Here is a 27,132-nt window from a genome sequence, read left to right as displayed (position 1 = left end):
TAGCACCTAACAGCATGAGGGCTCCTGTGACAGTTAGCCTGAGTCAGGTGTGCTTCCTTCTCATGCATTTCAGGTGTCTAGCAGCAGCTTTCTTTTGGCTGCGCAGACAAGATGGCGGCGGGGAAACACTCGCAAGCAAGCCCTGGTGCACATGCGGGAATTGCTGACGGCTGCGGTGCGGGTCGGTGGAGTGACGCATCTTGTGGGTCCAGTGACTATGGTCCTTCAGGGAGGACCCAGGTCAGTTGTTTCTATTAGTTTGTACTGTCATGTCTAGAATAGGCTAAAGCCATTCCAAAGATTATTCTTGGGGCCAAATTGTAGACAGTGGTATTTGCTGAGTTTTCCCCTAAAATATTATATTTTTATTTTTATAAAAGTGGTAAATGATTTTGTAAAAAATTCAGCATATATAACAGAGAGTAGAAGTCTTTTTACTCACCTTCTCCTCCTAAATTCCACACTGTTCACTAAGAGCTTGTTGTATCAATGATGCGTATACATAAATAGCTATTTAATTCTCTTTGTACACTTAAGTGTGTATGTGTGTGATTTCTTTTAACTTAATTCAGATTATGTTATACATGCCTTAGTGTAATTAGAGTTGTTTTGCTCAATATATCTTGGATATCTCTATTTTCTCATTTCAATACATATGGATCTGCTTTATGGTTTTTAAGAACTTCACGGCCCTCCATTGTATGGATGGCTATATTTTAGTTTATCCTACTCATCCCCTACGGATAGACATACGGATTCTTTCTCTCTCTCCTCCTTACTTCCTTCTTTCTGTTTTGTTTTGTTGTTTTATTAACAATAGTGCACCATCCTCATACCTATATTTTTGTGTACTTTTGTGCTTATTTTCACTGGATCAATTTCTGAAAACATAATTGTAGATACTAACTTTGAGGAAAGTTTCATAACTTATTTGTGAGAAGTTTTTCTATACTAGTTCCCTACTGGGCTTCAGAGATCTTCAGAAAGAAGTAGAAAAGGCATTTCTCTATAAGTCCTGGACTAGAACTGCCGGAGACTGCTTGTGCCTCTTGGCAACTCTGAGGAATTCTGGGTAACAAGCAGAGGGCAGTGGCTAGAGGGGAATGTGTTAACCAAAAGCTAACATAAATATCTTGAGAAATTTCTTTGTCAATCAGGAGAGACCAGATTATTCTTTGGAAACAATTCCAAAATCTCAGTGACTTCAAAATTCTAGCTCTGCTCATGTCCATCACAGGTCCATCTTGGCTCATGATAATCACGAAGAGCCCAGGATAGGGAAGGAAACTGCCATCTCAAAAGCTGTCAGTCCCCTTGTCAGAGCTCTGGCTCATTGGCCAGACTAGTCAACATGCCCCCCCAACCACAGGGGTGCCCAGAAGGCGTAATTAGTTACACTAATGACTCCCACACCTTACTTCCAGAATAATTCCTCCATAACACTAGCAGCATTATTCCTTTTTCCCTCAATTATTAATGTCCTGTCAAACATTTGGAAAAAAATCGCAAAGTATAAAGTAAAAATAACCTGTAAATTAAGCATCTTAAGATAAAACCTATTAACATTTTACTGTATTCGTCCTGTCTTTACTCTAACCACAGATATCTCCTCTAATGTTTTTAGTGGTAGTATAGCACTGCATCATAGTCCTGAACCTTTGCTGAGGAAGATTATCCCTAAGCTAACATCTGTTGCCAATCTTCCTCTTTTTTTTTTTTTCCTGCTTGAGGAAAATTAGCCTTGAGCTAACATCTGTGCCAGTCTTCTTCCACTTTATGTGTGAGTCACCACCCCAGCATGTCTGATGAGTGGTGTATGTCTAAGCCTGGGATCTGAACTGGCGAACCCAGGCCACCCAAGTGCGGTGCACCAAACTCAACCACTACACCACAGGGCCAGCTCCACCAATTCCCTATTTTTAAACCTTAGGTTTTATTTATTTATTTTTGCTATTATAGGCAATATTATGTTGCATATCTTTGTAGATAAATCTGAATAGTTCCAATTCTCAACTAATATTAATTGCTATAGAATCTACCTTGGGTTGTGTTTTTACATTGGAAAAGTCTTATTTCATATCCAGTAGATTCTCATATTCTGCTAATAATCGGAGTGTGAACTTGAAAAGACACTGCTAATCTATTGGACCTTGGTTTTCTCATTAGTACAATTGCTTATACAGTATTCAATACTGCATGGAATATTGTAGACATGTCTCAAATAAATGGTTTCATTATGAAATAAGTTTGGGAAGTGTTGGATACCACCCTGTTGCTCTTAGAGATACTATGGACTCTAACCTTATAAGGCTCCGAATAGTCTTGCAGTACGGAGCCCTGCTTAACTGTACCTAACCTGTGGTTTCCTAGACTTTTCTTGAGTGTGGGCATTGTCTTTGAGGCACATGTTGAAATCCTGCCCAACAGTCTTCTGTGGTCCTGCAGTTTGGGAAACACTGATGATCTCCAAGATCTCTTCAGTTCTGGATTCATCTAGACATTCTTAGTTTCTCAGAACAGTTCTCCTGCTCTCACGTTCACTGTCACTGCTCTTGAGTGGTTCAGGAAGCCTGAACTTTGATTCTGTTTCGTAGAATTGAAGAACTAACCTGTGGTGGGATGGTCGAGCAAGTCCAGGAAGCCTTTGGCGAGACCATGACCTCTGTCGTGTCTTTATGTGCTCGTTACCCTATTGCGTGTGCAAATAGCATTGGCCTCTTGTGTACCATACCTTACACCAGGTAAGCAAGGAAATGCTTTTGATCATATGTAAGTTACACCACAATCCAGTTGATTAAATAAAAATATTTTTTCATTTAAAAAATTGGATTTTTTTGCTTTGTTTATTTAGTGACACTATCACTCTGATTCAGTGAGTTTACCTCCTGACAGACTCCTAAAGTTGTTATGTAAATTCCTTCTGTTGAGTTCCTACATGATCAAAAGTGGCCATTAAGGATTATGTTACATTGTCAAAGTGAGGAGGTTTGAAGTAAAGAAAAAGATCCCTAGGAAATTACCTACATATTTGGTAAAAATTTTTTGCGTATGCACAGTTATTTCCTTTCTTAGTCATTTGATTAATAGTTTGAAGATGTCAAGCATTCATGAAGTTATTCTTTGAATCCCCTTATGAGAAAATAGATAGTTTTTTCTGTTATGGCAGCCTTGAGTTGATTCCGTGGATTTTTAATTTGCCATTCTGTAGTAACAAACCAGAACTTGAAGTTCTTTATTTATGAGGGATATCCTCATTCTAAAAAAGTATTTCTATGTTCAGTTCTGTGTGGTGGTATCCTAAGTTGTAGACCAAGAACTAATACTGACATGTTTTATGCCCCTTTGATAACCTGAATCTTAAGTGAGAGGTTCCTCAGGGCTGGTCAGTTACGTTTATTTCCTACAACCCTCTCTGCCTGGCCCAGGAGTGAAGAGAAGTGCCTGGTACGCAGTGGCCTTGTTCAGCTCATGGATCGACTGTGTAGCTTGAGCAGTCAGACTGAGTCCAGCTCCAGTGAGAAACAAACCAAAAAGCAGAAGGTGGCCACCATGGCCTGGGCGGCCTTCCAGGTGCTGGCCAACCGCTGCGTTGAGTGGGAAAAAGAAGAAGGTAAGCAGGATTGCTTTCTAGAACTCATTGAGTTCTTTTATTGATGTGTTTATTTATTAAGTATTTGTGCTGGATGGGAGAAAGAAAGGCTATATTAAATTATGTAACCAGATGGGTTTAATCAATTAATGATTTCATGAGAGCCTCTTTATCAGCATGGTTCTATGAAAATTTATAGCTACACTATGACATTAAACAATATCCTGATCTGGAGGACATGATGCTGAGTGAAATAAGCCAGGCGCAGAAAGATGAATACCTTATGATCTCAGTTAAATGTGGAATCTAAAAAGCCAAACTCATAGAAACAGATTACAGTGGCAGTTGCCAGGGACTAGGGGGAGGGGTAAATGGGGAGATGCTAATCAAAGGGTCCAAACTGCCAGTTATAAGAGGAATAAGTTCTGGGGATCTAATGTACAGCATGGTGATTATAGTTAATAAGACCGTATTGTATACTTGAAAGTTGCTAAGAGAGTAGATCTTAAGTGTTCTCACCATACATACACAAAAAAAGGAAGGTAACTGTGTGAAGTGATGGATGTATTAACTAACTTGATTGTGGTCATTTCACAGTGTATGTGTATATTAAATCATCACAGTGTACACCTTTTAAAAATCTCACATTGTACATTTTATTTGCCAGTCATACTCCAATAAAGCTGGAGGGCAGGGACGATAACCCTAAAGGAGTGTAGTGACCCTAGGAAGTTGAGAAGATATTTTTCATTTTTCTTGTCAACATTGTTAGCAGTCTCCAAATAAATATTTTTATGAAATAGTTTTTCAGTTGCATTTTTGAGGTGCTATTTCCAAATTATATTTTTACTTACTAACCCAATTTTAAAAAGTAAACTTGAGGTGGGGCTGGCCCCGTGGCTGAGTGGTTAAGTTCGCGCGCTCCGCTGCAGGCGGCCCAGTGTTTCGTTGGTTCGAATCCTGGGCGCGGACATGGCACTGCTCATTAAACCACGCGGAGGCAGCGTCCCACATGCCACAACTAGAAGGACCCACAACAAAGAATATACAACTATGTACTGGGGGGCTTTGGGGAGAAAAAGGAAAAAATAAAATCTTAAAAAAAAAAAAAAAAGTAAACTTGAGGGGCTGGCCCAGTGGCATAGTGGTTAAGTTGGCATGCTCCACTTCAGTAGCCACGGGTTCACAGATTTAGATTCCTGGCCGGACCTACACACTGCTCGTCAAGCCATGCTGTGGCGGTGTTCCACATACAAAATAGAGGAAGCAAAAAGAGGAAGATTGGCAATAGATGTTAGCTTACGGCCAAGCTTCCTCACCAAAAATAAATAAATGAATGAATGAATGTAAACTTGAAGGATAATTTCTCCGTAATATCCCAGATCTGTGTATATAGCATATTTGCTTATCTGTTTATTCATTCACTATTCATTTTATTGTCTTGAGAACCAGGCACAAGATGAATAAGGCATTGTTCCTCCCCTTAAGAAATATGGTTCTGTGGGAGAAATAGACCAATGAACAAATAATTACAGTGTAATCAATGCCATAATCTAGATGTGTACGAAGTGCTCTGGGAACACAGAGGTTTCTTCAGCCCAGCTGTGCTAGGGATCAGGCAAAGCTTCCCAAAGAAGGTGACACAGGAGTTATTCTTGAAGGGTAAAGAAGACTTCCAAGCAGAATAAACTGTGTGTGTAGGCACAAGGATCCAAGAGAGCATGGAAGTTGAGGAAGTAATGACAAATAATTTTTGTGGCTTTTACAAGAGATGCTAGGGGGCTCCAGAACTGCAGCGAAAATGGAAAGATCCAAAAAGGCCTTTTACTGTGTTTGAAAAGAGGTAGGATATGAGTTAAAAATCAAGATGTTTTCATCACAGTAAAATGGTGATTCTTCCCATCGATCAAAATATGTTCCTTGGTTTTGTATGGATTAATCCTGTTTTAATTAAGAATAATGTCTTTCTCCAACATTGAATTGTTTTTCAAGTTACTATTACCTTTTTTATGTGCAGATGTTATCTAACGGGGAGACACTAATTGGACAGCTAATGAAATACTGAGCAAGTTAAAGAAAAATTGGGCAAAGGGAGGGCTGTAATACAGGGAGGCTGAGAGGGAGGACTCGCGTAGCTTCCCTGGGTTTTCACCATGCTTTTCCTTTCTTTAACTCTGAAGGTGGCTCCACAGAGGCTGTGCACTCAGGTCTAGCCCGTCAGGTGTCCAGCCTTCTCACTAATCATCTTGCCCGAGCGACTGAGTGCTGTGGCAACCAGGCTGCTGGGAACGATGCTCTCCAGGATGTCCTTAGTCTTCTCAATGATCTCTCGAGGTGTGGAAGGCCCAGCTGGAGTTGTGGGAGGAGGTGGCTTTCCTCTTGAATGATGGGGGCTCCTTTGGGTGGTCACTGTCTTTTAAAACATCTGAATTACTAGGCCATTCTGACATGCTCCTGCCTTGAGAAAAACAGTACAGGATAAAGTCATTGAAAAATAGTTTTTAGTTTAAAAGTGTGAGGATTATTTAGGTGAATATCTATATCATAAAATATTGTCATTTGCTGTAATACTTTGCTGGCAGCCAGTTGCTAGCCTTTGAAGTTGATGCAATTGCATTCAATAACCAAAAATCCTTACCCTCATTATAGCAAGATGGAAGAGTAATCAGTCAGGACCTGTGATCAACTTGCTTTCTCATGCTGTGTTTATAAAAGAAGATATTCTGTGGAGGTGTAATACCATCGTGTGTGAGCCATGAGGCCCACAAAAGCTTGTCCACATAAAGCTGCTTGTTTTTTGGCTTCTGCTGGACTGTATGTTTTCTTCTTAGTGAAATGTCGCAGGTTCAGCTGTGGCAGATGCCAGACTGTTGAGGCCTGTCCACACTGTATGATACCTTGGGTCTTAAAGCACTCCTTAAAAAGCAATAAAAGACTCAACTCAAAAGCTCCTACTTTGGGTTTCTAAGTCTTGTGCTTGGTGAATCATGCTAAACTATAGGATCTCAATTATGTAAATATCAGGGATCAGAAAGTATTCAAAAATCTTTCTTTTTAAGTATTATTGGTCAGTTTTGAGCATTCATCAGATATTTACAAAAAATCTTAATTCTCCTTCATAAGAACATAGTGCTGAATCCATGTCTTCCTCATGAAATCTGAAGTCATTAGTTTGTTTAACCTCATTTAAGGAACTCTTGCTTCTGAATATCTGTAGCTCAGCATCCCCAGTGTCGTGTACCTTTTCTTCCAGGAGCCACATAGGTAAAGCCATCCTGAGCCAGCCAGCCTGTGTGTCCAAACTCCTGTCCCTGCTGCTTGACCAGCGCCCGTCTCCAAAGCTGGTCCTTATCATTCTTCAGCTGTGCCGGGCAGCGCTCCCGCTCATGAGCGTGGAAGACTGTGGAAACGTGGAGCTCCCACCGTGGAGCTACTCTGTTCCCTCCCTGAACAGTGAGCAGGAAGATCCCAGCGATCCAGCATCCAAGATCGCCTCGTTGCTCTTAGCAAAGCTGGCAGATTATGTGGTCCCAGGTGAGCAGCTCCTGGACAGGAGAATGGCAGTGAGGTGCCCACTTCTTGTGGACAGTCAGACTGAGCTCTCACTTGTCTGCAGCTGCAGCTGTGCTTCTTGTGATAAAAGAGAGAAAGAAGGGAGAAGGGACAGAGTGGGACAGAGGGAGGAAGAGAGAATCCAAAAGCAGTGTGTTCCCTATACAGGGGGCTGCACAAACCACATTGCAATTTTTCTGTTTGCTTAAAGGATGTCAGACAGTTCTTTCTCCAACTGCTTCTGAACCCGATACCACGTTAACAAAAACCAGTCCCAAGAGTTCCTTAAAAGGAGATAAAGATCCTGGAGAAGAGAGTGAAGCAGTGGATGGCAAGCTCTCTATCTTTATCCACAAGCGGGAAGACCAGTCCTCCCATGAAGTTCTCCAGCCGTTACTAAGGTGACTGGTGATTGTAGTAGCCACATGCCATCAAGCACTAACCGTGTCACAGGCACTGTGCCAAGTAAGCCCCTCACGTACATCAGCTGTCTCAGCCCTCTTAGCAACCCTGAGAGGTACTCATGCTTACTGTCATCCCTGCAATACACACGAAGAAACTAAGGCAGAGCGGAAATGCAGATGCAGGCCTCTCACCACAGAACCCCAGCTGTCAACCACAATTCGGCACTCTCTCCACACCCAGCAGAGAGCAAAAGCCCTGCTGAGAATGCATTGTCTGTGTTCTGTGGGGCGTCAACAGTGTGACTTGGCCTTTGAGAAGGAATAATGCAGCTTGGTTTGCAGTTATTGGCATCCTCAGCCGTTAGTAAATTTAAGGATACCATTGACTGTGAGGTGGAGAAATAAGGGAAGCTTTTTTTAAAGCTTTAATTCATTGAAGTATGAATGGTATGATTGCTCAATAAGGAAGTAAAAATATAATTATTGTGCAAAGATTACAGCCCCCCAGGACCTTGTTAGTGGGCTCCAGGACAACAAGAAGGCCTGTCACAGAATACAAGGGAATTTAGAATAGGTGTATATGTCTCAGATGGAGGAGTCCTCTCTCCAAATGAATGATTGGATGATGGTATCATCCTCGTAATTGGGTCCCTTGTCTGGCCTCATGGCAACTGAAAGCACTAATGGCCTCCTGGCCTAAAGTAAGCAGGGTCAGGGCAGGTCACTGCTTAGGTGAAGAAATCTCCAAGAAACATTCTTGGGCATTGCAAAACATCATAGTACGAATTTGGCGAAAGATATTTTGGAGAGGCAGGTTTAGGAAGCAGAGGAAGCTGAATTATTAGGAAGATCCAGTCATTCACACCAAGGCGTCATCCATGCTGTTGTTAAAGTCTCCTGTCTTTGGATTTAGATCGCTTGCTGAGTGCCTCCTGTGCGCCCAGCCTTCCCTTTGTTATAGGTTCAGATTGTTGATTTTGTTCAGCTCTTTACTTTGTGCATCATTTTCATGTAGGTGTTTAATTATCATTACAACTCTAAAAACAGCTGTTGTTTTGATCCTTAAAAATGCTGTAAGTCATTTCCTCTTTGAAAAATTGGTTCTTACTGTGGATTTGAAAAGCCTGTTGTAGCATATAATGGTGGCCTGACCATTACTGGGTTGCCTCACAGCATTAGCCCCACCTTTGACCATGCCTGTAAGATTGTCGCCTCTTTCTGCCTTCCCCTTTTAGTAGCTCAGAAGGACGGCCCTTCCGACTTGGTACTGGTGCCAACATGGAGAAGGTTGTGAAAATGGATCGAGACATGACCAAGGTAACTCTTAATATGGAGAAACCTGCACTGAAAATACCCACAATTAAAGAACATTTGCCATGCTTCAGGTTTTCAGGAGAAATTTTTAAAAATACTTTAATGTATTTAATTTAATAATTTAAAAATAATTTAAGTTCCCACGAAGAGGTAGGATGAGAAATTGAAGTCAGTGGTTTAATTGAGGTCATTGTCTTTTCTTTTCTTTTTTTTTTTTTGAGGAAGATTAGCCCTGAGCCAACTACTGCTAGTCCCCCCCTTTTTTGCTGAGGAAGACTGGCCCTGAGCTAACATCCGTGCCCATCTTCCTCTACTTTCTATGTGGGACGCCTACCACAGCATGGTGTGCCAAGCGGTGCCATGTCCGCACCCGGGATCCAAACCAGCAAACCCCGGGCCGCCAAGACGTGGAACGTGCGAACTTAACCGCTCTGCCACCAGGCTGGCCCCGAGTCCATTTTCAAGAGAACTAGCCAAAATCAATTCGTCAATAATGTTAAAATGTAAAAGAGAACTCTTGGTTTTGACCTAGAAATTGTTTCTTAGCTCTGTTAAGAAAGTTTTACAGCCTAAAAATCCTTTAAAAGTGATCATAGGTGAAAAGTTCAAAGAGTGATAATAGATAATAAGAAATAAAAACAAATAGCCCATAGAAATATGCCCAGGCTCACAAATTACACAATAAGTAAAGAAAGGAGAGGAATAAAAACACAGTAGAATATCATTTTTCACCTGTCAAACAGATAAGGAAGATTGATAATACTCATGATTGTCAAGGTAAAGGTAAATAGGTTTTCCAGTCTCCAGGTATAAGCATGCTCTTCACAGTTCTGTTGGTAAAAAACAAAACAGAATCCATGTACCTATTAATAGGGGATTGGTGAAAGAAATTTACATTTTGTGTAATGAATTACTGTACAACTATAAAAAATAATCAGGTAGATCTACATATACAGATATGGAAACACATTCTTGATATTTTGATAACTGATAAAAATAAATTGACAAACTGTGTGTAGTGCAATCCATGCTTATGCTTGTCAGAATTTGCCTGGAAAAAAATCTAGAGGACCAACAATTATTTGTGACTGGGTGAGGACAAGGGATGTTTATGGAAATTTATCTTTCTACATATAATATTTTAATAATTGAATTTCTTAAAATGAGCCTGGATTGCTTTGGTAATTGGGGGAAACAGGTAAAAAGTATAGTGCTGAGGAGAGTGAAATGAATATCACGAACGTCTTCAAACTGACCGCCAGGGTGGCTGCTGTGAAGTAATTACGGAAGAGGCTGCAGCTGCTCTTCGCAAAGCAACCAAGTGGGCACAGTCAGGCCTCATCGTCAGCGTCGGGCCACCTGTAGAATCAGTCAACCCGGAGACTGTGAGTGGACTGTCCACAGGTGACAAAAAGAAAACCGCCCAGACCTCCATTTGCCGAGAGAGGAACTCGGAACTTGCAAGGTAAAACCTTTCACAGGGTAGAGCCAGGCCATGCTTTTCTCACATTTACTTGTAACGAGTTTGTTTTTAGGCTTTTAATTTTATATCATCCCCTTGTCTTCTAGAAATGAGAATTGAGGGCTTCAGATACTCGTCTGAGGTTGTGATGAATGAATAGGGAGGCACTCCTGGCTATGTAGGCATCTACAGCCAGAGGATTGTTTTTCTGAGATAGGCCACCACCAGGAACACCAACTACACTTATTCTGAACATTAGTAAACTCTGGTTTTGCTACCTTTACTTCTTCTAAACGATACTTGTCACCATCCCAGCTGTGCACAGAAACTTCTCTTTAGGAGCAGAAAGGATGAATGAGTGTTGCCTCTGGGAAGTTTATGCCATGTGTCCTGTCCTTACCAGGCAGGAGTAGATGTAGGGTAGTGTCTTTCCCTGGTCCTGATGGCTTATGCAGTCACAAGTTTGAGATCCATTGTTTCAGAAGATTCTTCAGCTACCAGAAAGAATATGAGAGAAGTGATTTCTTCCTAATGATAATTCAACTGCTCTTTTTCTCAGTCAACAAAATCCACTTTTTTGTCTATAAGTAAAAAATGTTTCTATCTAATGCTAACCTTAAAAGCCACTTCCTCTGCATTCTTAAGCACCATTGGGCAGTGACAGTTTTCCCTGTTGACACTTGCAGGACCGACCCTGTCCGACCCTTCATCAGTGGGCATGTGGCAAACAGCATGGCCGCAGAAGTGATTGCCTTGCTCCATAGCTTACTAATGGCGCCTGAATCAAACGCTGCTCAGATATGGACCACAACAGCAGAAAAGGTTAGTGCGGCGTTACTGCCAAACTGAGGAAGCGAGAAGGAAGTTAGTGTTCTGTGGTACTGCTTGACTCATGCTTCGAAAGGGACCTTTTAGTAAATAGAGAGTTCTCAGATTGCACAGAGATACTTATTAACTGTTTTTCCCCTGGAATTTGCTTTTTTCGGTGGTTTCATCTCTGTTAACCTACGTCTCCTGTTGCTGCTGGTTCTAATTTTGCAGAAGACAGGACCGTATTCTCAGAGAAAGAACGGCATTCCTTGTTTCCCCTTCTTGCTTGTGTCCGATAGGTAGTGACATTAGGAAATCATGCAGCCCAGGTTTATTGGATTTGCTAAGTGTGCTTAACTGAGTCTAAAGTGGCCTCTGTGTGACTGACCCTCCCTCCCTGCTCCGTCAGTCATTCCTCATTACAAACAAGAGTCCACTTTCCTGAAAACTTGAGATCTGTAACCAGTTACCCTCAACTGAACTCCTTATAACATATCCTAAAGGTAATGGCGTGCTGAGATGTTGGCAGCATGCTGTGATGGTCTTCCTTTAGACGAATTTTGGTGTCTTTTACTAACACAGTGTTTGATTCTCCCTTATTTTCAGGCTGTGTATTTCTAGTTCTGTCCAGTTACAAAAGGCAAACATGGCAAGAATGTCAGTGGTCGTACCTGATAGTTAGTTCCTCCCTCCCGCATGCTGAGTTCCTGCAGTATATGGGACCAAGCACTGTTGTAGACACTTCACCTTTAGGAGCAAACGACGAAAGCTTCAACTCCTACTACATGGGCTGCTTCTTATATTTAGGTTCTGTCTCGTGCACTGATGTACATTCCGCAACTGGGGAAATACGCAGAAAGCATTCTGGAAAATGGCAGCAGTAGTGGCAGAAAACTCGCCAAACTTCAGCGAATCGCCCGCCAGGCCGTTGCCGCACTTTGTGCACTTGGAGGCTTCAAAGAGACAATCAAGATAGGGTCTGAGGTCCAGGTAACCAGCCAGCATTTCCCCACGTCTTTGCTTTCCCCCACATATTGGTATTCATTGATTAACTGATCTGTAAGACAAGTATCATCCACCCAGTTGGACAAAAACCCTTGTTCCTCAGAAAAGACAGATACTGTATGATTTCACTCATATGTGGAAGATAAACAAACACATGGATAAGGAGAACAGATTGGTGGTTACCAGAGGAGAAGGGGGTACGGGGATGGGCCAAAGGGGTAAAGGGCCACATATGTATGGTGACGGATAAAAACTAGACTGTTGGGGGTGAGCACGATGCACTCTATACAGAAACTGATATATAATAACGTACACCTGAAATTACACAATGTTATAAACCAATATGACCTCAATAAAAAAAAAATTTTTTTAAATCCTTGTTCCTTCAAGCTAAATAAGGAATCTGAGAAACTCATGAATTCTAATCTACACTGTATGGCAGATTGTTCAAAAATTAGTACAATATTGTGTAATGTTAACTACAATACTTGTGTCCTGCGGTGTCATTAATATTGGCAATATTTTAGATTTGAAATTTGGAGATTGTATCATATTGTGATCACCTTGACATAAGGTCTTAGGGCCTATTATTTTAACTCACGTTCAGGGCTTGGTGTGTGCATTATGATAAACTGTTACTATAATGCCGATAGTGACAGCTGTAAATTTACTCTGCCCACTTGTCACGTCAGATAGTTGCTTGTGCCGGCAGAGCTGGTAGGTAGTGCTAATCCGTCTGTGTCTCTAGGTTTTAGGTAGAGGAATATCAGGGAGCGTCGGAGTAGTGGCTTCTATCAATGAACAGGAAGGTATAGCTACAGTCAGATTCCCACCCATAGACTGTAAAAAGACTTCGCAAGCATCAGACACATTGACTATTCCATTGTCTAGACTTTGTGTTCCAAGATCAGAGGTAAGGTGATTTTTAAATGTATCATAAAATGTTACTGCAAATGGTAATCGTACTGCAATGGACAATATATGCATGCACAGTACAGAAGCACAAATACTTAGTTATCTTAAATTTTGCTTGTGTCATGTATTTATGTGTTGGGCATAATTATTTACTAGTAACATTTGCCTGAAAATTTTTACCTAAATGACAACATTCATTTCTTTGGTTAGGAATATTCCACAGTGTATTGCATTTTTAATTGTTTTGATCTAGTTTGCAATTTTCTGTATGGTGATTTTATTTTTTTAACTGAAAGTTTGAGAATTAACTCCAGATAATAATAACACCCTCATTTCTTATAAACTAACTGCTTGAATTTAACTTTTTGCCATGCCCCCCCCCCCGCCATCAGGCATTGCCTCTTCATAAACTGTCCATTACTGAGAAGGTAGTACAGGCAGTCCAGTCCATGTTGCTTCCTCAGGAGGGAAGTCTCTCTATTCATACCTCACTTCCTGCAACAGGAGATGGGTCAGCTCCTGTGATGGCAGTCGTTCGGCTCCTGGCTGAAATAAGAACAAGGTGAGCATCCTCTGAAGACCCCCTGACGTGCTGAGGTGGTGCATGCCGCAGAGGCAGGAGGACTCCTCCGTGGGGGCTCCTCCACTCTGGGCTTAGCGGATCCACAGAGTAAAGTCCATGCCAAGCTGGCTAATGGAAACCATTCTCTTGTGCTGTGTTCACTACAGTTTTTGTTGCATTCCCCAGTTTCTGCACTTTGAACTAAAGTTTAGCTATTCTCCTAAGAAAATAAACAGTCAAAATGTGATATATGGAATGCATACATAAGGCTCCACTGGTTTGCTTTGGTAAGAGAACTGTGTTCTATCACAGGAAGTCCTCTGCCACTTTGCCTTTTTTAAATGCTTCAGGTGAGATTAAGTACACGTCTGGTTCCTCACCTTCCAAACTGATGATGGGAAGACTAGCGAATGCTCACAAGTGTTGGTGTTGGAAAGAAAAGCAGTCTTTTCCTGCAAATATACTTATTTACTGTTAAACAACAGTAACAAGTTTCCCTTTGACAGTGGAACTTCTCAGAAAGTTCTAATAGTATTTTGAATCAAGTGAGAGAGATCAGCGTTCAGATTTCCCAAGCATTTAGATCCCTTTTGTTCCCAGAACACTAATACTGCCCATGGAGCACGGTTTAGGAAACGCGTTTAAGAGATGATGTTGATTTCTCACGGGGCACTTTGCACCTCTGTTTAGTGGAGATGGCAGCCATTTTCCCTTTTCTGATTGTCCGTGCAGTGTCAGCAGTTACTATGTGGGAAAAGGGAAGTTATTTATGTTTGCAATCCAGCTCAGGAAAAAGCAAGAGGAATGGTGAATTTGCACCTTGTTGTAAATTAGGGGACAAAATTGATTGAAATGTTTTTCACAGTGGACTTTTTAGAGAATGAACATTGATGATTTTGAAATATTGTAAATCTTTTAACATTAAGAGCATGCCTGGTCATGGCCCAACTTTTAGAAGACAGCCTATTTTGTGAAGAATTCATACAACAGTGTCCAGCAGCTGTTGAAGTTCTTAACCTGGTAGCACAGGAATGCAGTGCTGGTAAGTACTTCTTACTTTCCTTACTACCCTATTTTATTGTTTCCTCAGCACATTTACAATTTGATAGTGGAATGTTGACAGTTTTCGTACACACTCATGTCGAACAGCTGAGCTTTACAGACAACACTTATCACAACTCACTTTCATCCCAGATAGAGAAATATAACAAAAAGTTTTCGGTATATACCAAGTAGGAAATCAGCATTTTTCAGTTTAACTTTATGACCATGTCAGAGTGTTTTCTTTTCTCCATTCATATTAATTCATTGCCTTTGCTTCCCTGGTAGAACTATTTGTGAGCTATCCTTAGGGCTGCAGATACTTTCTGGCTGTTGTCATTGGCTTCATTTGAATTCAAAGTCAAGAGCTTGCACTAATATCCATCCGTGTGTGTGTGTGTATGTATGGAAAAGTTTAAACAAATACAAAAATAGGGACACTAGTATAATGAAGCATCATGTTTCCATCATCCAGTTTCAGCGGTTATCAGCTCATAGCCAATCCAGTTTCATCTGTATCCCCCTGGATTATTTTTAAGCAAATTTTTAGATATTATTTTATCCATAAATGCTTCTGTATGTGTCTCTAAAAAATAACTCTTAGGGGCTGGCCCCATGGCATAGTGGTTAAGTTTGGCGTGCTCTGCTTCAGTAGGCCAGGTTTGTGGGTTCAGATCCTGGGTGCAGACTTACACCACTTGTCAACCGTGCTGTGGTAGTGACCAGCATATAAAGCGGAGGAATATTGGCACAGATATTAGTTCAGGGCTAATCTTCCTCAAGTGAAAAAAAAGGAAGATTGGCAACAGATGTTAGCTCAGGGCTAATCTTCCTCAGCAAGAAAAAAAAAAAGGACTCTTAAATAACCATAATACCATTACCACATCTAAAAAATTAACAGTAATTCTTTAATATTATTAACTGTCTCTAGTCAGTGTTCAACTTTCTAATTTTCTCATGAAATCATACTTGCTTTTATGTTTGTTTATTTGAAATAGGATCCAAATAAAGTTCATACATTGTAATTCATTGTCATGTCTTTTAAATTTCTTTTATTTATTTACTTTTTGCTAGGAAAGATTTGCCCTGAGGTAACATCTGTTGCCAATCTTCCTCTCTCTTTTTTTTCTCCCCAAAGCCCCAGTACATGGTTGTATTCTAGCTGTACGTCATTCTAGTTCTTCTGTGTGAGCCACCACCACAGCACGGCTACTGACAGATGAGTGGTGTGGTTCTGTGCCAAGGAGCCAAACCCAGGCTGCTGAAGCAGAGTGTGCCAAACTTTAACCACTAGGCCATCAGGGCTGCCTCTAAATTTCTTTTAAAATATAGATTCCCGGGGGCTGGCCCAGTGGCATAGTAAGTTAAGTTTGTGCACTAGTTTGGTGGCTGAGGGTTCACAGGTTTGGATCCCAGCCATGGACCTACACACCACTCATCAAGCCGTGCTGTGGTGGCGTGCCACATACAAAATAGAAGAAGATTAGCACAAATGTTAGCTCAGGCCAATCTTCCTCACCAAAGAGGAAAAAAAGAGAGAGAGATTCCCCTGGGTATCTTTTTTTTCCCTTGAAATTTATTTGTTGAGGTTTTTCCCCACAGTCTAAATTTTGCCAATTGTACCCATGTGGTGTCATTTAATGTGTCCTTTTGTCAAGTTTCCTGTAAATTGATAGTTGGCCTGGATGCTTTTCAGTGAAGATTTATGCTTTGTCCTCAGGAATATATATAATTGGGCCCTAAATGAAACTGTTCACAATTAAATTAGCATTCCTCCAATGCTCTAGTGCTAACATTTTCATAAACTATAAGGAAGAAATGAATATCTTTAACTTCCTTAATGGTTTTAGTTTTATCTTTTTTTTGCTCATTTTTGTTATTCCTATTCTTTACTATTTTTCATGTCATTTGCTTTTTCAGTAACTTTCTAATCTCATTTTTATCCTTTTTCACGTGGTAGTGATTTCTGTTTGTTTTTGCTTTTTAGTTTGTCTTCATTCTCTATCTGTTTTACTCCTCAAATCTCCTTCCTCTAATAAGGGTAGTGTTGTAGAACCAGTAGCAGTTAATACACCTCAGAGAGACCCCAAGAATAGAGAAAAAGAACAGACGAAAAGGAATTTGCCAGGCTTCTCGGGTGAAATTACTCGTGACTGAATTTTTGCCCCTAATTTGGCTTCGTCCTTGGGTAGGTCCTTAGTCCCCTGCTTCTGCTTTTTAGTATTCTTGATGTCGGTTGCATTCTAGATTCTAGGACGTATTTGGCTGATTACAGCAAGTGTATAACTTGCTGAATTAATCACTTGCTTTTCTATAGGACTCTTTCTGGGTATCCTCTTTTATACATTTTATAGAAGAAAAGGGGTCTTACTCTGAAATTAACTTTGGTACTTAATGTGCAAGCTACAAATTGTAATAATTTAGAGCAGTGGTCTCAAATGGTTTTAATAATAACCCACCTAACCCATTTTTCCTAGTGGAAAAGAACTCTGTGGTAACAAAGAGTTGGAAAGAAACGTGTGGGAAGTACTTATTAGTTTCTACAAAAGTGACACTGTGAGCTTATACACACTGATTTATATTCTAGAATAGTGTCCTCTGTCAAGGTCAACAGTCTTTAATAACTCACTTGTTAGGTTACCAGGAAGAGCTCTGAGGTTTACAGTAAATGTTAAAGTTTGCTGACTCCTCAGTCAGCTGCCTGTAACAGACAAACAGAAAACCCTGCATCTTGGTTACTTTGCAACCCAACAGTGGCTTCTCACAGTTGGCGAGGGAGTCATAAGCTGTGTTTAGGAGAAATGGTGTTTAATAAATGACATTCAAGGTGGTGGGTAGAAGAGAAAGAATTCTTTGGTTTTTATTTTTGAATGTATTAAGATTTTTTATTTCATATATGAAAATGTCATATGAAATTTACAGGCAATAATATATTGATTCTCCAAAGTGAAAAAAAAACTCAGTGAATTCCTTCTCTTATTTTACTTCTTCTGGGATGAATTAAGTGGCATACTTAGCCATCGTAGTGTTAATTCACTCATATCTACACTTTATAGCTTCTTTGATCCCAGGAAAAGAGTACTTTATTCCATTGGTCCAGCAAGATAGCACTACAGAGCTTTTTCCCATGAAGAAATATTCCTGAGCAATTACCTGGATCCCTTTGTTGAAACAGCATAGGAAGCCGATTGTGAAACAGAGGAAGAGGTATACAGAAACCAAGAGTTCTTCATTTATTTTACACTCTTGGAGAAGCCAGAATCTCTCAGGTTCAGCTGTTTCCTCTTCTTCCTACTTCCTAAATGTACACTTGCCCCGAGCCAGGGGTTCTCAGACTTGGAAAGTTCCTAAGAATCCTTGGGAAGCAGCTCCACCCACGAGTCAGAATCGTGAGTTGAGGGTGGGCCCGGGCGGGTGTGACCAAGTGGTCCTCAGACCTCACTTCTTCAAGAAACTGCTCTGAATTTTGCCTGAAGCACCTTTTCTGCCTGGCTGCCCTCCGCTGTGCTTTCATGCTTCTGCTGTGGGCAGTCCTCCCTTGAGATCCAGGCCTGGCGCATGCTCCTCTTAGGAGCAACCCCTCTCTGCCCCCCGCCAGCCTCATGAATGCACCACGTTTAAAACCATGGTCATTATTGACTCTGGAATCAGCTCTCCTTTCTAGCTTCCCTGTTTCAGGTAATACACAGACTATTTTTAGCACCAAACACTGAGTCAGATATGATACCTCCTCCCTGTCCTTCCACATCCAATCAGTTGCCATATCAGTTCTTACTTTGAAATGCTCCTGAAGTTTGTCCCATTCCTGCTCATTTCCACTACCAACTCCTTAAGTCAAGTGCTTTTTATCTCGTGTTGAGACATCTGCGTTGTTCTCCGAACTCTTCCTTCTCGTACCTTGTCTTTTCACATTGTCATCCCAGGTACCTTCCTGCAGCCCCGATTTGAGTGGCCGAGTTCATGAGCGTGGAGCTGTCACTGAGAGGCTGGCTTTCCTAAGCATAGCTACTACTGTGAAGTTGTCATTTACAGCTTGGAATGAGTTTACAGCCAATTCTGCTGGTTACTTGTTACTATGACCAAAGTACAATCAGTCTTTTCTTTCTTGAGTTAGAAGTATAGGAGCTTTTTATGCTCACACTAGATAGTATACAATCTCCCTTTCCATAAGCCTACCTTGAGGCGAATATGCCCCAGCTCTCCCAAATAGCCCCTGCTGCCTTCCTTTTCCCTAAGAACCACTATTCCCTTATTTGGTATGATCCCACCTGTCTGCAGTGAAGTGTCTCCATGACACTTGTTACTGGTCGATTATAAGGACATTGTTGCAGGTATTATTTGTTGTATCATCCAGTATTCTGTGTATAGATGTCTCAGAATAATTACATAATTTAAACAAAAATAATCGCAAAGTATTTATCAAAAATAACTGGGCTCTTTATGACTGGTTAGTTTACAGTTATGTAATGAGTTCCATGAAGCCTGAAATGGAACAGTTTCCCTCTTTGATTTGTCCATTGAGAAGCACAAATCTGGGCTTGTACCCCCCAGGTGTAAATAAAGGACACCGGACACACACTTCGTGGCCAGGCCTCACTCCTGCCTCCACTTTGACTCTGTTTTATCTTTGCCTCATCTTTCCTGTCGCTGTCTCATCCATATCATTGGGTTGTATTAGCTGTTTAGCTGTCTGTAGGGATGGTCTTAGTCAACGTCTTTCTTCCTACTATCCTAAACAAACTCTCTGCTTTACTTTTATGGGACTACATTTATTCTTCCTAAGACATCTTTTTTTTTTAATTGAGGTGTAATTCACAGACTATACAATTTACCATTTTAACGTGTACAACTCAGTGGGTTTTAATATATCCACAAAGTTGTGCAACCGTCACCACTATCTAATTCCAGAACATATTCACCACCACCCCCAAAAAGAAAAACTCCATATCCATTAAGTAGTCTTTCCCCATTATTCCCCCCAACCCCCCCAGCCCCTGGCAGCCACCAGTCTGCTTTCTGTGTCTGTGAATTTGCCTGTTCTAGATGTTTCATATAAATGTAACCATACAATATGTGGCCTTTTGTGTCCGGTTTCTTTCACTTAGCATCATGTTTTCAAGGTTCATCCATGTTGTGCCATGAATCAGTAGTTCATTACTTTTTATGGCTGAATACCATTCCATTGTATACACAGACCACATTTTGTTTACTGATCAATTTATAAATACTTATATTGTTTCTTCTTTTTGTCTATTATGAATAACGCTGCTATAAACATTCATTTACAAGTTTTTGTGTGGACAAGTATTTTTCATTGCATTGGGTATATATAGGAGGGAATTGCTGGGTCTTATGGTAAATCTATGTTTAACTTTTGAGGAGCTGCTTCCTTTTTTGAGGAACTGTTTTCCAAAGTGGCTGCACCGTTTTACATTCCCATGAGCAATATATGCGGGTCCCAATTACTCCACACCCTAGCCAACACTGCATTATCCGTCTTTTTGATTATGGCTGCTCCAGAATGTGTGAAGTAGTATCTCACTGTGGTTTTGATTTGCATTTTCCTAACGACTAATAATGTTGAGCATCTTTTCTTGTACTTATTGGTCATTTCTATATCTTCTTTAGAGAAATGTCTATCCAAATCCCTTGCCTATTTTTAATTGGCTTATTTGTCTTTTTATTGTTGCGTTATAACAGTTTTTTACATATTCTAAACGTACTAGTCCCTGATCAGATGTGATTTATAATATTTTTTCCTATTCTGTGGGTTGTCTCTTTACTTTCCCAAAAATGTCCTTTGAAACACGGAAGTTTTTCATTTTGATGAAGTCCAGTGTATCTAAATTTCTTTCGTTGCTTGTGCTTTTGATGTCTTATCTAAGAAACCATTGCCTAATCTAAAGTCATGAAGACTTACATCTTTATTTTCTTCCGAGAGTTTTATAGTTTTAGCTGTAGCTTTTTTAAGGTCTTTTATCTATTTGACTCTGTTTACATCCACTTGAACTAATTTTTGTGTGTCTTTTGAGGTATTCCTGAGACACCTGACTCAACTATTATAGTGTCAAGCCACCCAGAAGTCCCTTCCATCTCCGCTTATTGAAATCCTGTATTTTCTTTCTTTATCTAATTTAATGCTGTCTCCATTAAGCCTTTCTGGATCCTGGGATGAAGTCATCGCTCACTCATCTGTACCTGTGTCTTTGCCTTATTTCACACAATAACATGCTACAGCCTTGTACTGTGTTCTGTATTGTATGTGTGTGCATGTACACATCTTCTCTCTCCTCCCAGCTTTATATCTTAGTATTCCCCAACATCTAGCACTGTGCCTTGCTCACAGCAAATCTTTACTAGGTATTAGACTTTTAAAAAACCAATTTGGATGATAAGAATAGTAGCCTTCATTTATTAGATGATAGTAAAGCTTTCATTTATTGAGTGTTTGCCCTCTGCCAGGGACTTGACTAAAGGCTCAACTTGTGTCATTGCATCTCATCTTCATAACCACCCTGTAAGGCACAGGCACTGTTATTAGAAGTGAGATGGTAAATATTGAGTAATGGAGCCAGATTCTGAATTCAGGCAGCCCCACTCCAGAGCCCATGTGCTTGACCACATTGCTGTGCTGCTGAATTACATATAGGAGACAAGGATTTCTCAGGGTATATGCTCTTTTGTAAGAATTTGAATAATCTCTCTAAGCATTTTATTGCTTTGACCCTACTCCAAAAGAGTTGGAGCCCTCTTGGGGCTTATAGGACTTATTTCATGTATTCAATATATCCCCTTCCAGGAGAGCGACTAGCAGTTGTAGAGGTGCAGTGTGAACGGCTGAGGATGCTCTACCGCGACTGTGCTCGGCCCCCACCGCCTCCCCTGCAGGCCGACCGGAGACAGGTGAGCCCTCTGCAGTGCACCGCACCTCCTGCCCGGCTGCAGCTTGCAGCGTCAGAGTGCCGAGCAGCGCATTAGTAGCATTCAGGATGCTCATTTGCAAAGCCATTTGGAGCAGTATGCTCTGCAGTGATATACTGTCATCTTTGAATGTCAGAGCACCTTGATTCGACATTCTGAATATTGACAGATTACAGCAGAGGAGCAGAACTCATTAGTTTGTAAATAATTTCTATGTTATTGATAACAGAAAAGAAACTTTTCAGAATTTTTGATCTGTAGCCTATCTCATAATAATGAGTATATATACAGAGAGAAAGAGAGTGATCAAAAAGCAAAAGTGGCAAAATGTTAAAAATTGGTACATCTGTGAAAGTTCTTAGCAGCACTATTCATAGTAGCCAAAAAGTGGAAACAACCTAATTGTCTATCAACTGAGGAATACATGCATAAAATGGAGTAGATCCATATAATGGAATATTATTCAGCCTTAAAAAGTAACAAAGTAGTAACACATGCTACAATATGGATAAACCTTGAAGTTATGCTAAATGAAAGAAGCCAGTCACAAAAGACCACTTATGTGATTCCATTTATGTGTAGTGTCCAGAACAGGCAAATCCATAGAGACAGAAAGCAGACTGGTAGTTGCCAGAGGCTGAGGGTAGAGAGCGATGGAGATTGTCTGCTAATGGGTAGGATAAAAATGGGGGACAAAGATGTTCTAAAGTTAGATTGTGGTGATGGTTGCACAACTCTGTGAATGTACTAAAAATTACTGAATAGTACACTTTAAATGGGTGACTTATATGTTATGTGAATTATATTTAAAAAAAAATCAGTGCATCTAGGTAAGAGTATACAAAAATTACTGTATTGCACTTTTTCTCTAGATTGGAAATTGTTTCAAAATAAAAAGTTAAAAATATATAAAAGAAAAAAATGTCACCTGAAATCTCAACATCTCCAGTTACCATTGTCAACATATTAAAGTGATGTATTACCTATAATTTTTTTAACAACATGGATTCAGCTCTCCATACTGTTTCGTACCCAGCTTTTCCCCTCTGGAGGTGCTGAGTACCTTTCCCTGTCAATCAACAGAAACTTCATAGTCCAGCGTGTACTTGTGCCTCAGTACGCCCTCAGGCTTTTCTTGTTGCACCTCTGCATCATCTCCAATTCTCACCTTAACAGTGATCCAGACATCCTCAGAGCTCTTCTTTACATGCATCTGTCAGTTCTTTCTTTAAGATAAAAGTAAAGTTGATGGGTTAAAAATACGTATGCTTTTATCTGACAGGGAAGCTTGAAATTTTATGATTAGACTTATTAAAAATTATGAAAGTGAAAAAGTGAGGCAGTGGACCTAAAAAAAAAAACAGTGTAACCGTATTACTCCTTCTTAGCTTTGAGCTGAATATGAAGTCATAGTAGTATAAATTCTGGGTACTGATTGAACTAAAATTGATCCTGTAACTGCCCTGGGAGTAGAAGCGGGTGAGGGACCGTGTGTGTACATGTGTAAGGAGGGACAGATATGTGGGGTTCAACTCTTGTTTGTCATAATAGAGGATAAACGATATCTTAAAGAGATATTAAAAATAGCATTATAAGTATAGAAGAAGAAATCTAGAGGTAAGTATCCGAATTAACAATTAAAAGAGTTAACAGAGTGATTATTTCTACAGGGCAGGACTGGGCATAGGGAAGGAGAATGCCTTCTTTTTAAATAAAGAGAAGCTTCCTTTGGGGGGAAAAATGCACTTTTTAAAAATATATATATGTACCTATATCATAAGATCATTAGATAAAAATTATTTTTGTTCTTTGGGAGAGTAAAAGAATTTGTGTTTGCAGTTCTGTTGAATGAGTGTTTTTTCCCCAATATAGCCCAAAGAGATTACTTGGAGCCCCTCTCGAGTGTTTCCGCCTGTTCGAGCCTGCATGTTCTCATCACACCTTACTTCTGTCACCTTCCTGGCTGACCCCAGTGCTGGGGGTGGTCTGCCCCGGGGCACATTCATCTATGCCACCTCACCACTGCCAGTTCAGGTGAGAAATCACTTGACACATTCTTTTGCCTCTTTCCTTCAAATTTGAAAGAAAAAGCAAGTTAAAGGGCCCAAGTTGAGCCCTCTGATTGCCTGCCCACTTCTGGTGTTTCTTCAGGCCCCGTCTTTTTACTGGGAAATTGAAATTGTTTCCTATGGAGATACTGATGACGACACTGGACCAATAGTTTCCTTTGGCTTTGCTACAGAAGCAGAGAAACGAGATGGGGCTTGGACTAATCCAGTGGGCACTTGTCTTTTCCATAAGTAAGTGGCTGCTATCCCTGTTATTTTTTTAAAAAAAGTGGTGGGTCGGGATGTTTTAATACTAAAGTATTTACTATTTAATATTTAGTATTTGGTAGTATTTATATAAAATATATAAATATATATAAATTATTTAGTATTTATTTAGTATTTAGTATTTAATAGTAAAGTATATAAAATAATATAATTATAATCTCTACCCCCCAAAATGTATAAAATTTCAGTTGGAAATATGATCATGTTTAGGGAAAGAACAGCTCTTAGGATTGCTCTTCTAATTACTCTTGTGCTACTGGAACCCCTCCGCCCGTTCACTGCTTAACTGCCTGTGTGTTGGCCGATTAGCCTTGTCTTTGACTTCCCTTGGTCTTTTCCTAGCAATGGCCGAGCTGTGCACTACAATGGCTCCAGTTTATTACAGTGGAAGAGCGTTCGCTTGGACGTGACACTGTCTCCTGGTGAGTATGGTGGAACCTTTTTTTTACCCTGTGTATTTCTGTTGTTCCCAGGTTTTGGTTTAAATAGGTTAAATTTACATAAAAGCACTGGGAATGAGCAATTTGTCTGTTAGTGAAAACCAAGTACTTGTCACTTGCTGTCCCCTAGATTACACCAGACTCTCATTTTGTGAGGCCGTTATCATTTAGAGCCTCCCTTTGGTAGTTTAGAAGTCACATTGACTTTAATTCCTTCATTATTAAAAAAATCTGAGATTTTGCTTCTCTCTGAAGTTTGGTCTTTCATCAGCTTTTCATTGATGAGCAGATACGTTGCTTCAAAACCAGAGAACTCTGCCACTAGCTGTGAGGTACTCAGGAAATGCATTGTCAGTAGGTGCGCGCTGTGGACTGTGCTCTTGGTAGCCCAAACATCTGGTCCAGCTTCAACAGATATTCTGCCCAGATGTTTCATAGATAGTCACACAGTCAATCCGATTAAAAACAAAATCCTTCTTTTTCCCCTCCTTTCTAGAGCCTTTGTATAAGTAATTCGATCTGTATAGTAGATAAATTGGGATCAGTCCTTCCTGCTCCAGTAGTAGCAACAAAATAAAGGCATTGTCCTCTTGACATTAGAAGCAGCCAAACATGGTGGTTACTTATTTTCAGACAGTACATCTTAACATAATCTCTGATAAAACTGAAATTGTTTTATGTGATAGGTGATCTGCGATGCTTAGATGGGACATACTGAGTCACTCGGTGTAATGGATAACGCCTTATGACTGGGAGTAATTGTACCATCACTGTTCTCAATGGACCTGCTTGTTAAATTGCACTTTTCCAGAGAGTGTAGTGTTTTCAGTTGTGGCCAAGTTGTGACTTGGAAATAATTTCCTGGCAAAGTTATTTCTCTCTTACTTTGTGGAGTATAACTCTGACATCTCAGCTGAGTACTTACTTAAGTGCTTTAAGCACAAAAGGGGGATGTGGGGAGGGCAGGGGAAACATATTCTGGGTTTTTATTTGTTTGCTGCTGTCATTTGTTGTTTTGTTTGATCACATTTTGGCTTTTCAAAAAATTTTGGACTGGACCTCAGGCACACATGCTCCGCTCTTCTTAATGTTTCTTTGTGGGAGTCAGGAACTTACTTTTTCAAACAACAGAATCTCAGCCTCTATACGAACACTTTCGGTGTCCATTCATCAGCAGATGCTCATTGAACCATGACAGGTCCCCGGGCCTTGGGAAGCCCATGTTAGTGGTATGAGACTAAAGCATGTGAGACTCTCAGCTCAGAACAGAGTCACGGAGCTGCATACACTTACTGGAGAGTTTACAGTGGATAGACGTATGTTAGCAGCTGGCCTGAGCAGCCCGTTTAAGAATGCTAATATAGGGGACATGTTCCTCTTGGTCCTGTAAGTTCTATCTCAGTATCTTGTCACCTCAGCAGAAAGCAGCTTATCTTGTGTTATCTTAGCTTCTTGCCAAAATGCCTTAAATACATGTAAGTTAGGGGAGATAATGTGATTTAATGGTGTACCTTTAGTTTACATTGTGGATTGAAGTTTAAATTATAGTTTTAAGACCACTTCTAAATCTTCCACAAACTTACTGAGAAAATGTTACCTTTTTACCTTTATGCCATAAGTAATCCTCCATTGATCAAAAGAGGAAAACTTATATTCCTCTATTTAAAGAATCATACCCAATGTTTTCCCTTTTTGTCTTGGCTGCCAGGACAATAAAGGCTAAATTCAGTGTGTAATTGTGGTAATAACTCAGACACTAGGCATCTTTCTTCTTCTAAATAGTTTCTGACTTCTCTTTTTAAAATTATTTATTTATGTTGTGTTATGTTATATTTACTTAAATACAGTGTTACTTCATGTCTTTGTCAGATGTAACTGATGGCATAAATAAATAAAAACAAAGATAGTCAATGATATGTGCCCTTGTGACACTGATTGCAATTTGGAAGTTTATTTAAGAGTCAATAAAAGGGGAAAAAAGTGTTGTTTGCTTCCTGCTCTCTGGCATAGGTGACGTGGCAGGAATTGGCTGGGAGAGAACCGAGGGGACCCCGCCTCCTCCAGGGCAGCCAGCCAAGGGCCGGGTGTACTTCACATACTGCGGGCAGCGCCTCTCTCCGTATCTCGAAGACGTCTCTGGTGGGATGTGGCCTGTGGTTCACATTCAGAAAAAGGCAGGTTATCTTGTTGGGAAGGAAAACAAATTCTCCTTGGTAAAGTGGATGATGCTCACCCACACTGGGGAGGGCAGTCTCCTTTACTGAGTCCACCGATTCAAAGGCTCAGCTCATCCAGAAACACCCTCATAGACACCCCCAGAAATAATGTTTAATCTGGCATCCCATGGCCAGTCAAGCTGCATAAAGTTAACCATCACAGTCTGGTTGGAAATTGTGGACTTAATGGAAGCAAGTACCAGACAAATCTGATCACGTCTGCGTTACCCTGAACAAGTGATGTTTGAGCCAGGTCTGGAGTATTAACTGGTCTCAACTAGGCAGAACTGGAGGAAAGAATGTTCCAGGTGAGGGATAGCGTGTGCAGTGGCATGAGGTAGAAAGGAACAGTGTTGGAAACAAGGCAGGTCACTGTGTGTGAGTAGCAGAGAGCATGAGAATGGGAGGTGAGGGGCGGCAGGTGGGGCGGGCTCGTGCGGAGCTCCGTGTGCCTGTGCTACAGGTACGCCAGCCCTCTGCCTGGTCTCACGTGCTGCCCCATAGCTGGGGCCGTGCTTCTGACGCTTAGTGCTTAGTGTTTGATGCTTAGTGAAGTTTGCCTCCG

The 27,132-nt window shown here is 40.6% G+C and overlaps 1 protein-coding gene across 5 annotated transcripts in view; it reads left to right on the top strand.

Moving 5' to 3' along the window:
- Positions 1–27,132, top strand: part of HECTD4 (HECT domain E3 ubiquitin protein ligase 4) — a 183,327-nt gene that overhangs the window by 111,921 nt on the left and 44,274 nt on the right. For all 5 annotated transcript variants that reach the window (XM_046641289.1, XM_046641287.1, XM_046641288.1 and 2 more), the window contains exons 32-49: positions 74–240; positions 2,595–2,741; positions 3,426–3,610; positions 5,770–5,923; positions 6,843–7,123; positions 7,353–7,542; positions 8,781–8,862; positions 10,122–10,324; positions 11,008–11,143; positions 11,939–12,121; positions 12,885–13,049; positions 13,444–13,613; positions 14,540–14,655; positions 21,454–21,557; positions 23,448–23,609; positions 23,727–23,875; positions 24,254–24,333; positions 26,362–26,525. In XM_046641289.1, coding sequence (XP_046497245.1) covers positions 74–240; positions 2,595–2,741; positions 3,426–3,610; positions 5,770–5,923; positions 6,843–7,123; positions 7,353–7,542; positions 8,781–8,862; positions 10,122–10,324; positions 11,008–11,143; positions 11,939–12,121; positions 12,885–13,049; positions 13,444–13,613; positions 14,540–14,655; positions 21,454–21,557; positions 23,448–23,609; positions 23,727–23,875; positions 24,254–24,333; positions 26,362–26,525 — 2,838 coding nt within the window. The remainder of the gene's footprint in view (positions 1–73; positions 241–2,594; positions 2,742–3,425; positions 3,611–5,769; positions 5,924–6,842; positions 7,124–7,352; positions 7,543–8,780; positions 8,863–10,121; positions 10,325–11,007; positions 11,144–11,938; positions 12,122–12,884; positions 13,050–13,443; positions 13,614–14,539; positions 14,656–21,453; positions 21,558–23,447; positions 23,610–23,726; positions 23,876–24,253; positions 24,334–26,361; positions 26,526–27,132) is intronic.

The sequence above is a fragment of the Equus quagga genome, chromosome 15, assembly GCF_021613505.1.
Source record: "Equus quagga isolate Etosha38 chromosome 15, UCLA_HA_Equagga_1.0, whole genome shotgun sequence".
NCBI classification, from domain to species: Eukaryota; Metazoa; Chordata; class Mammalia; order Perissodactyla; family Equidae; genus Equus; species Equus quagga.
Note: the sequence above shows the minus strand (reverse complement) of the source record. Positions and strands in the feature narration are given on the sequence as shown.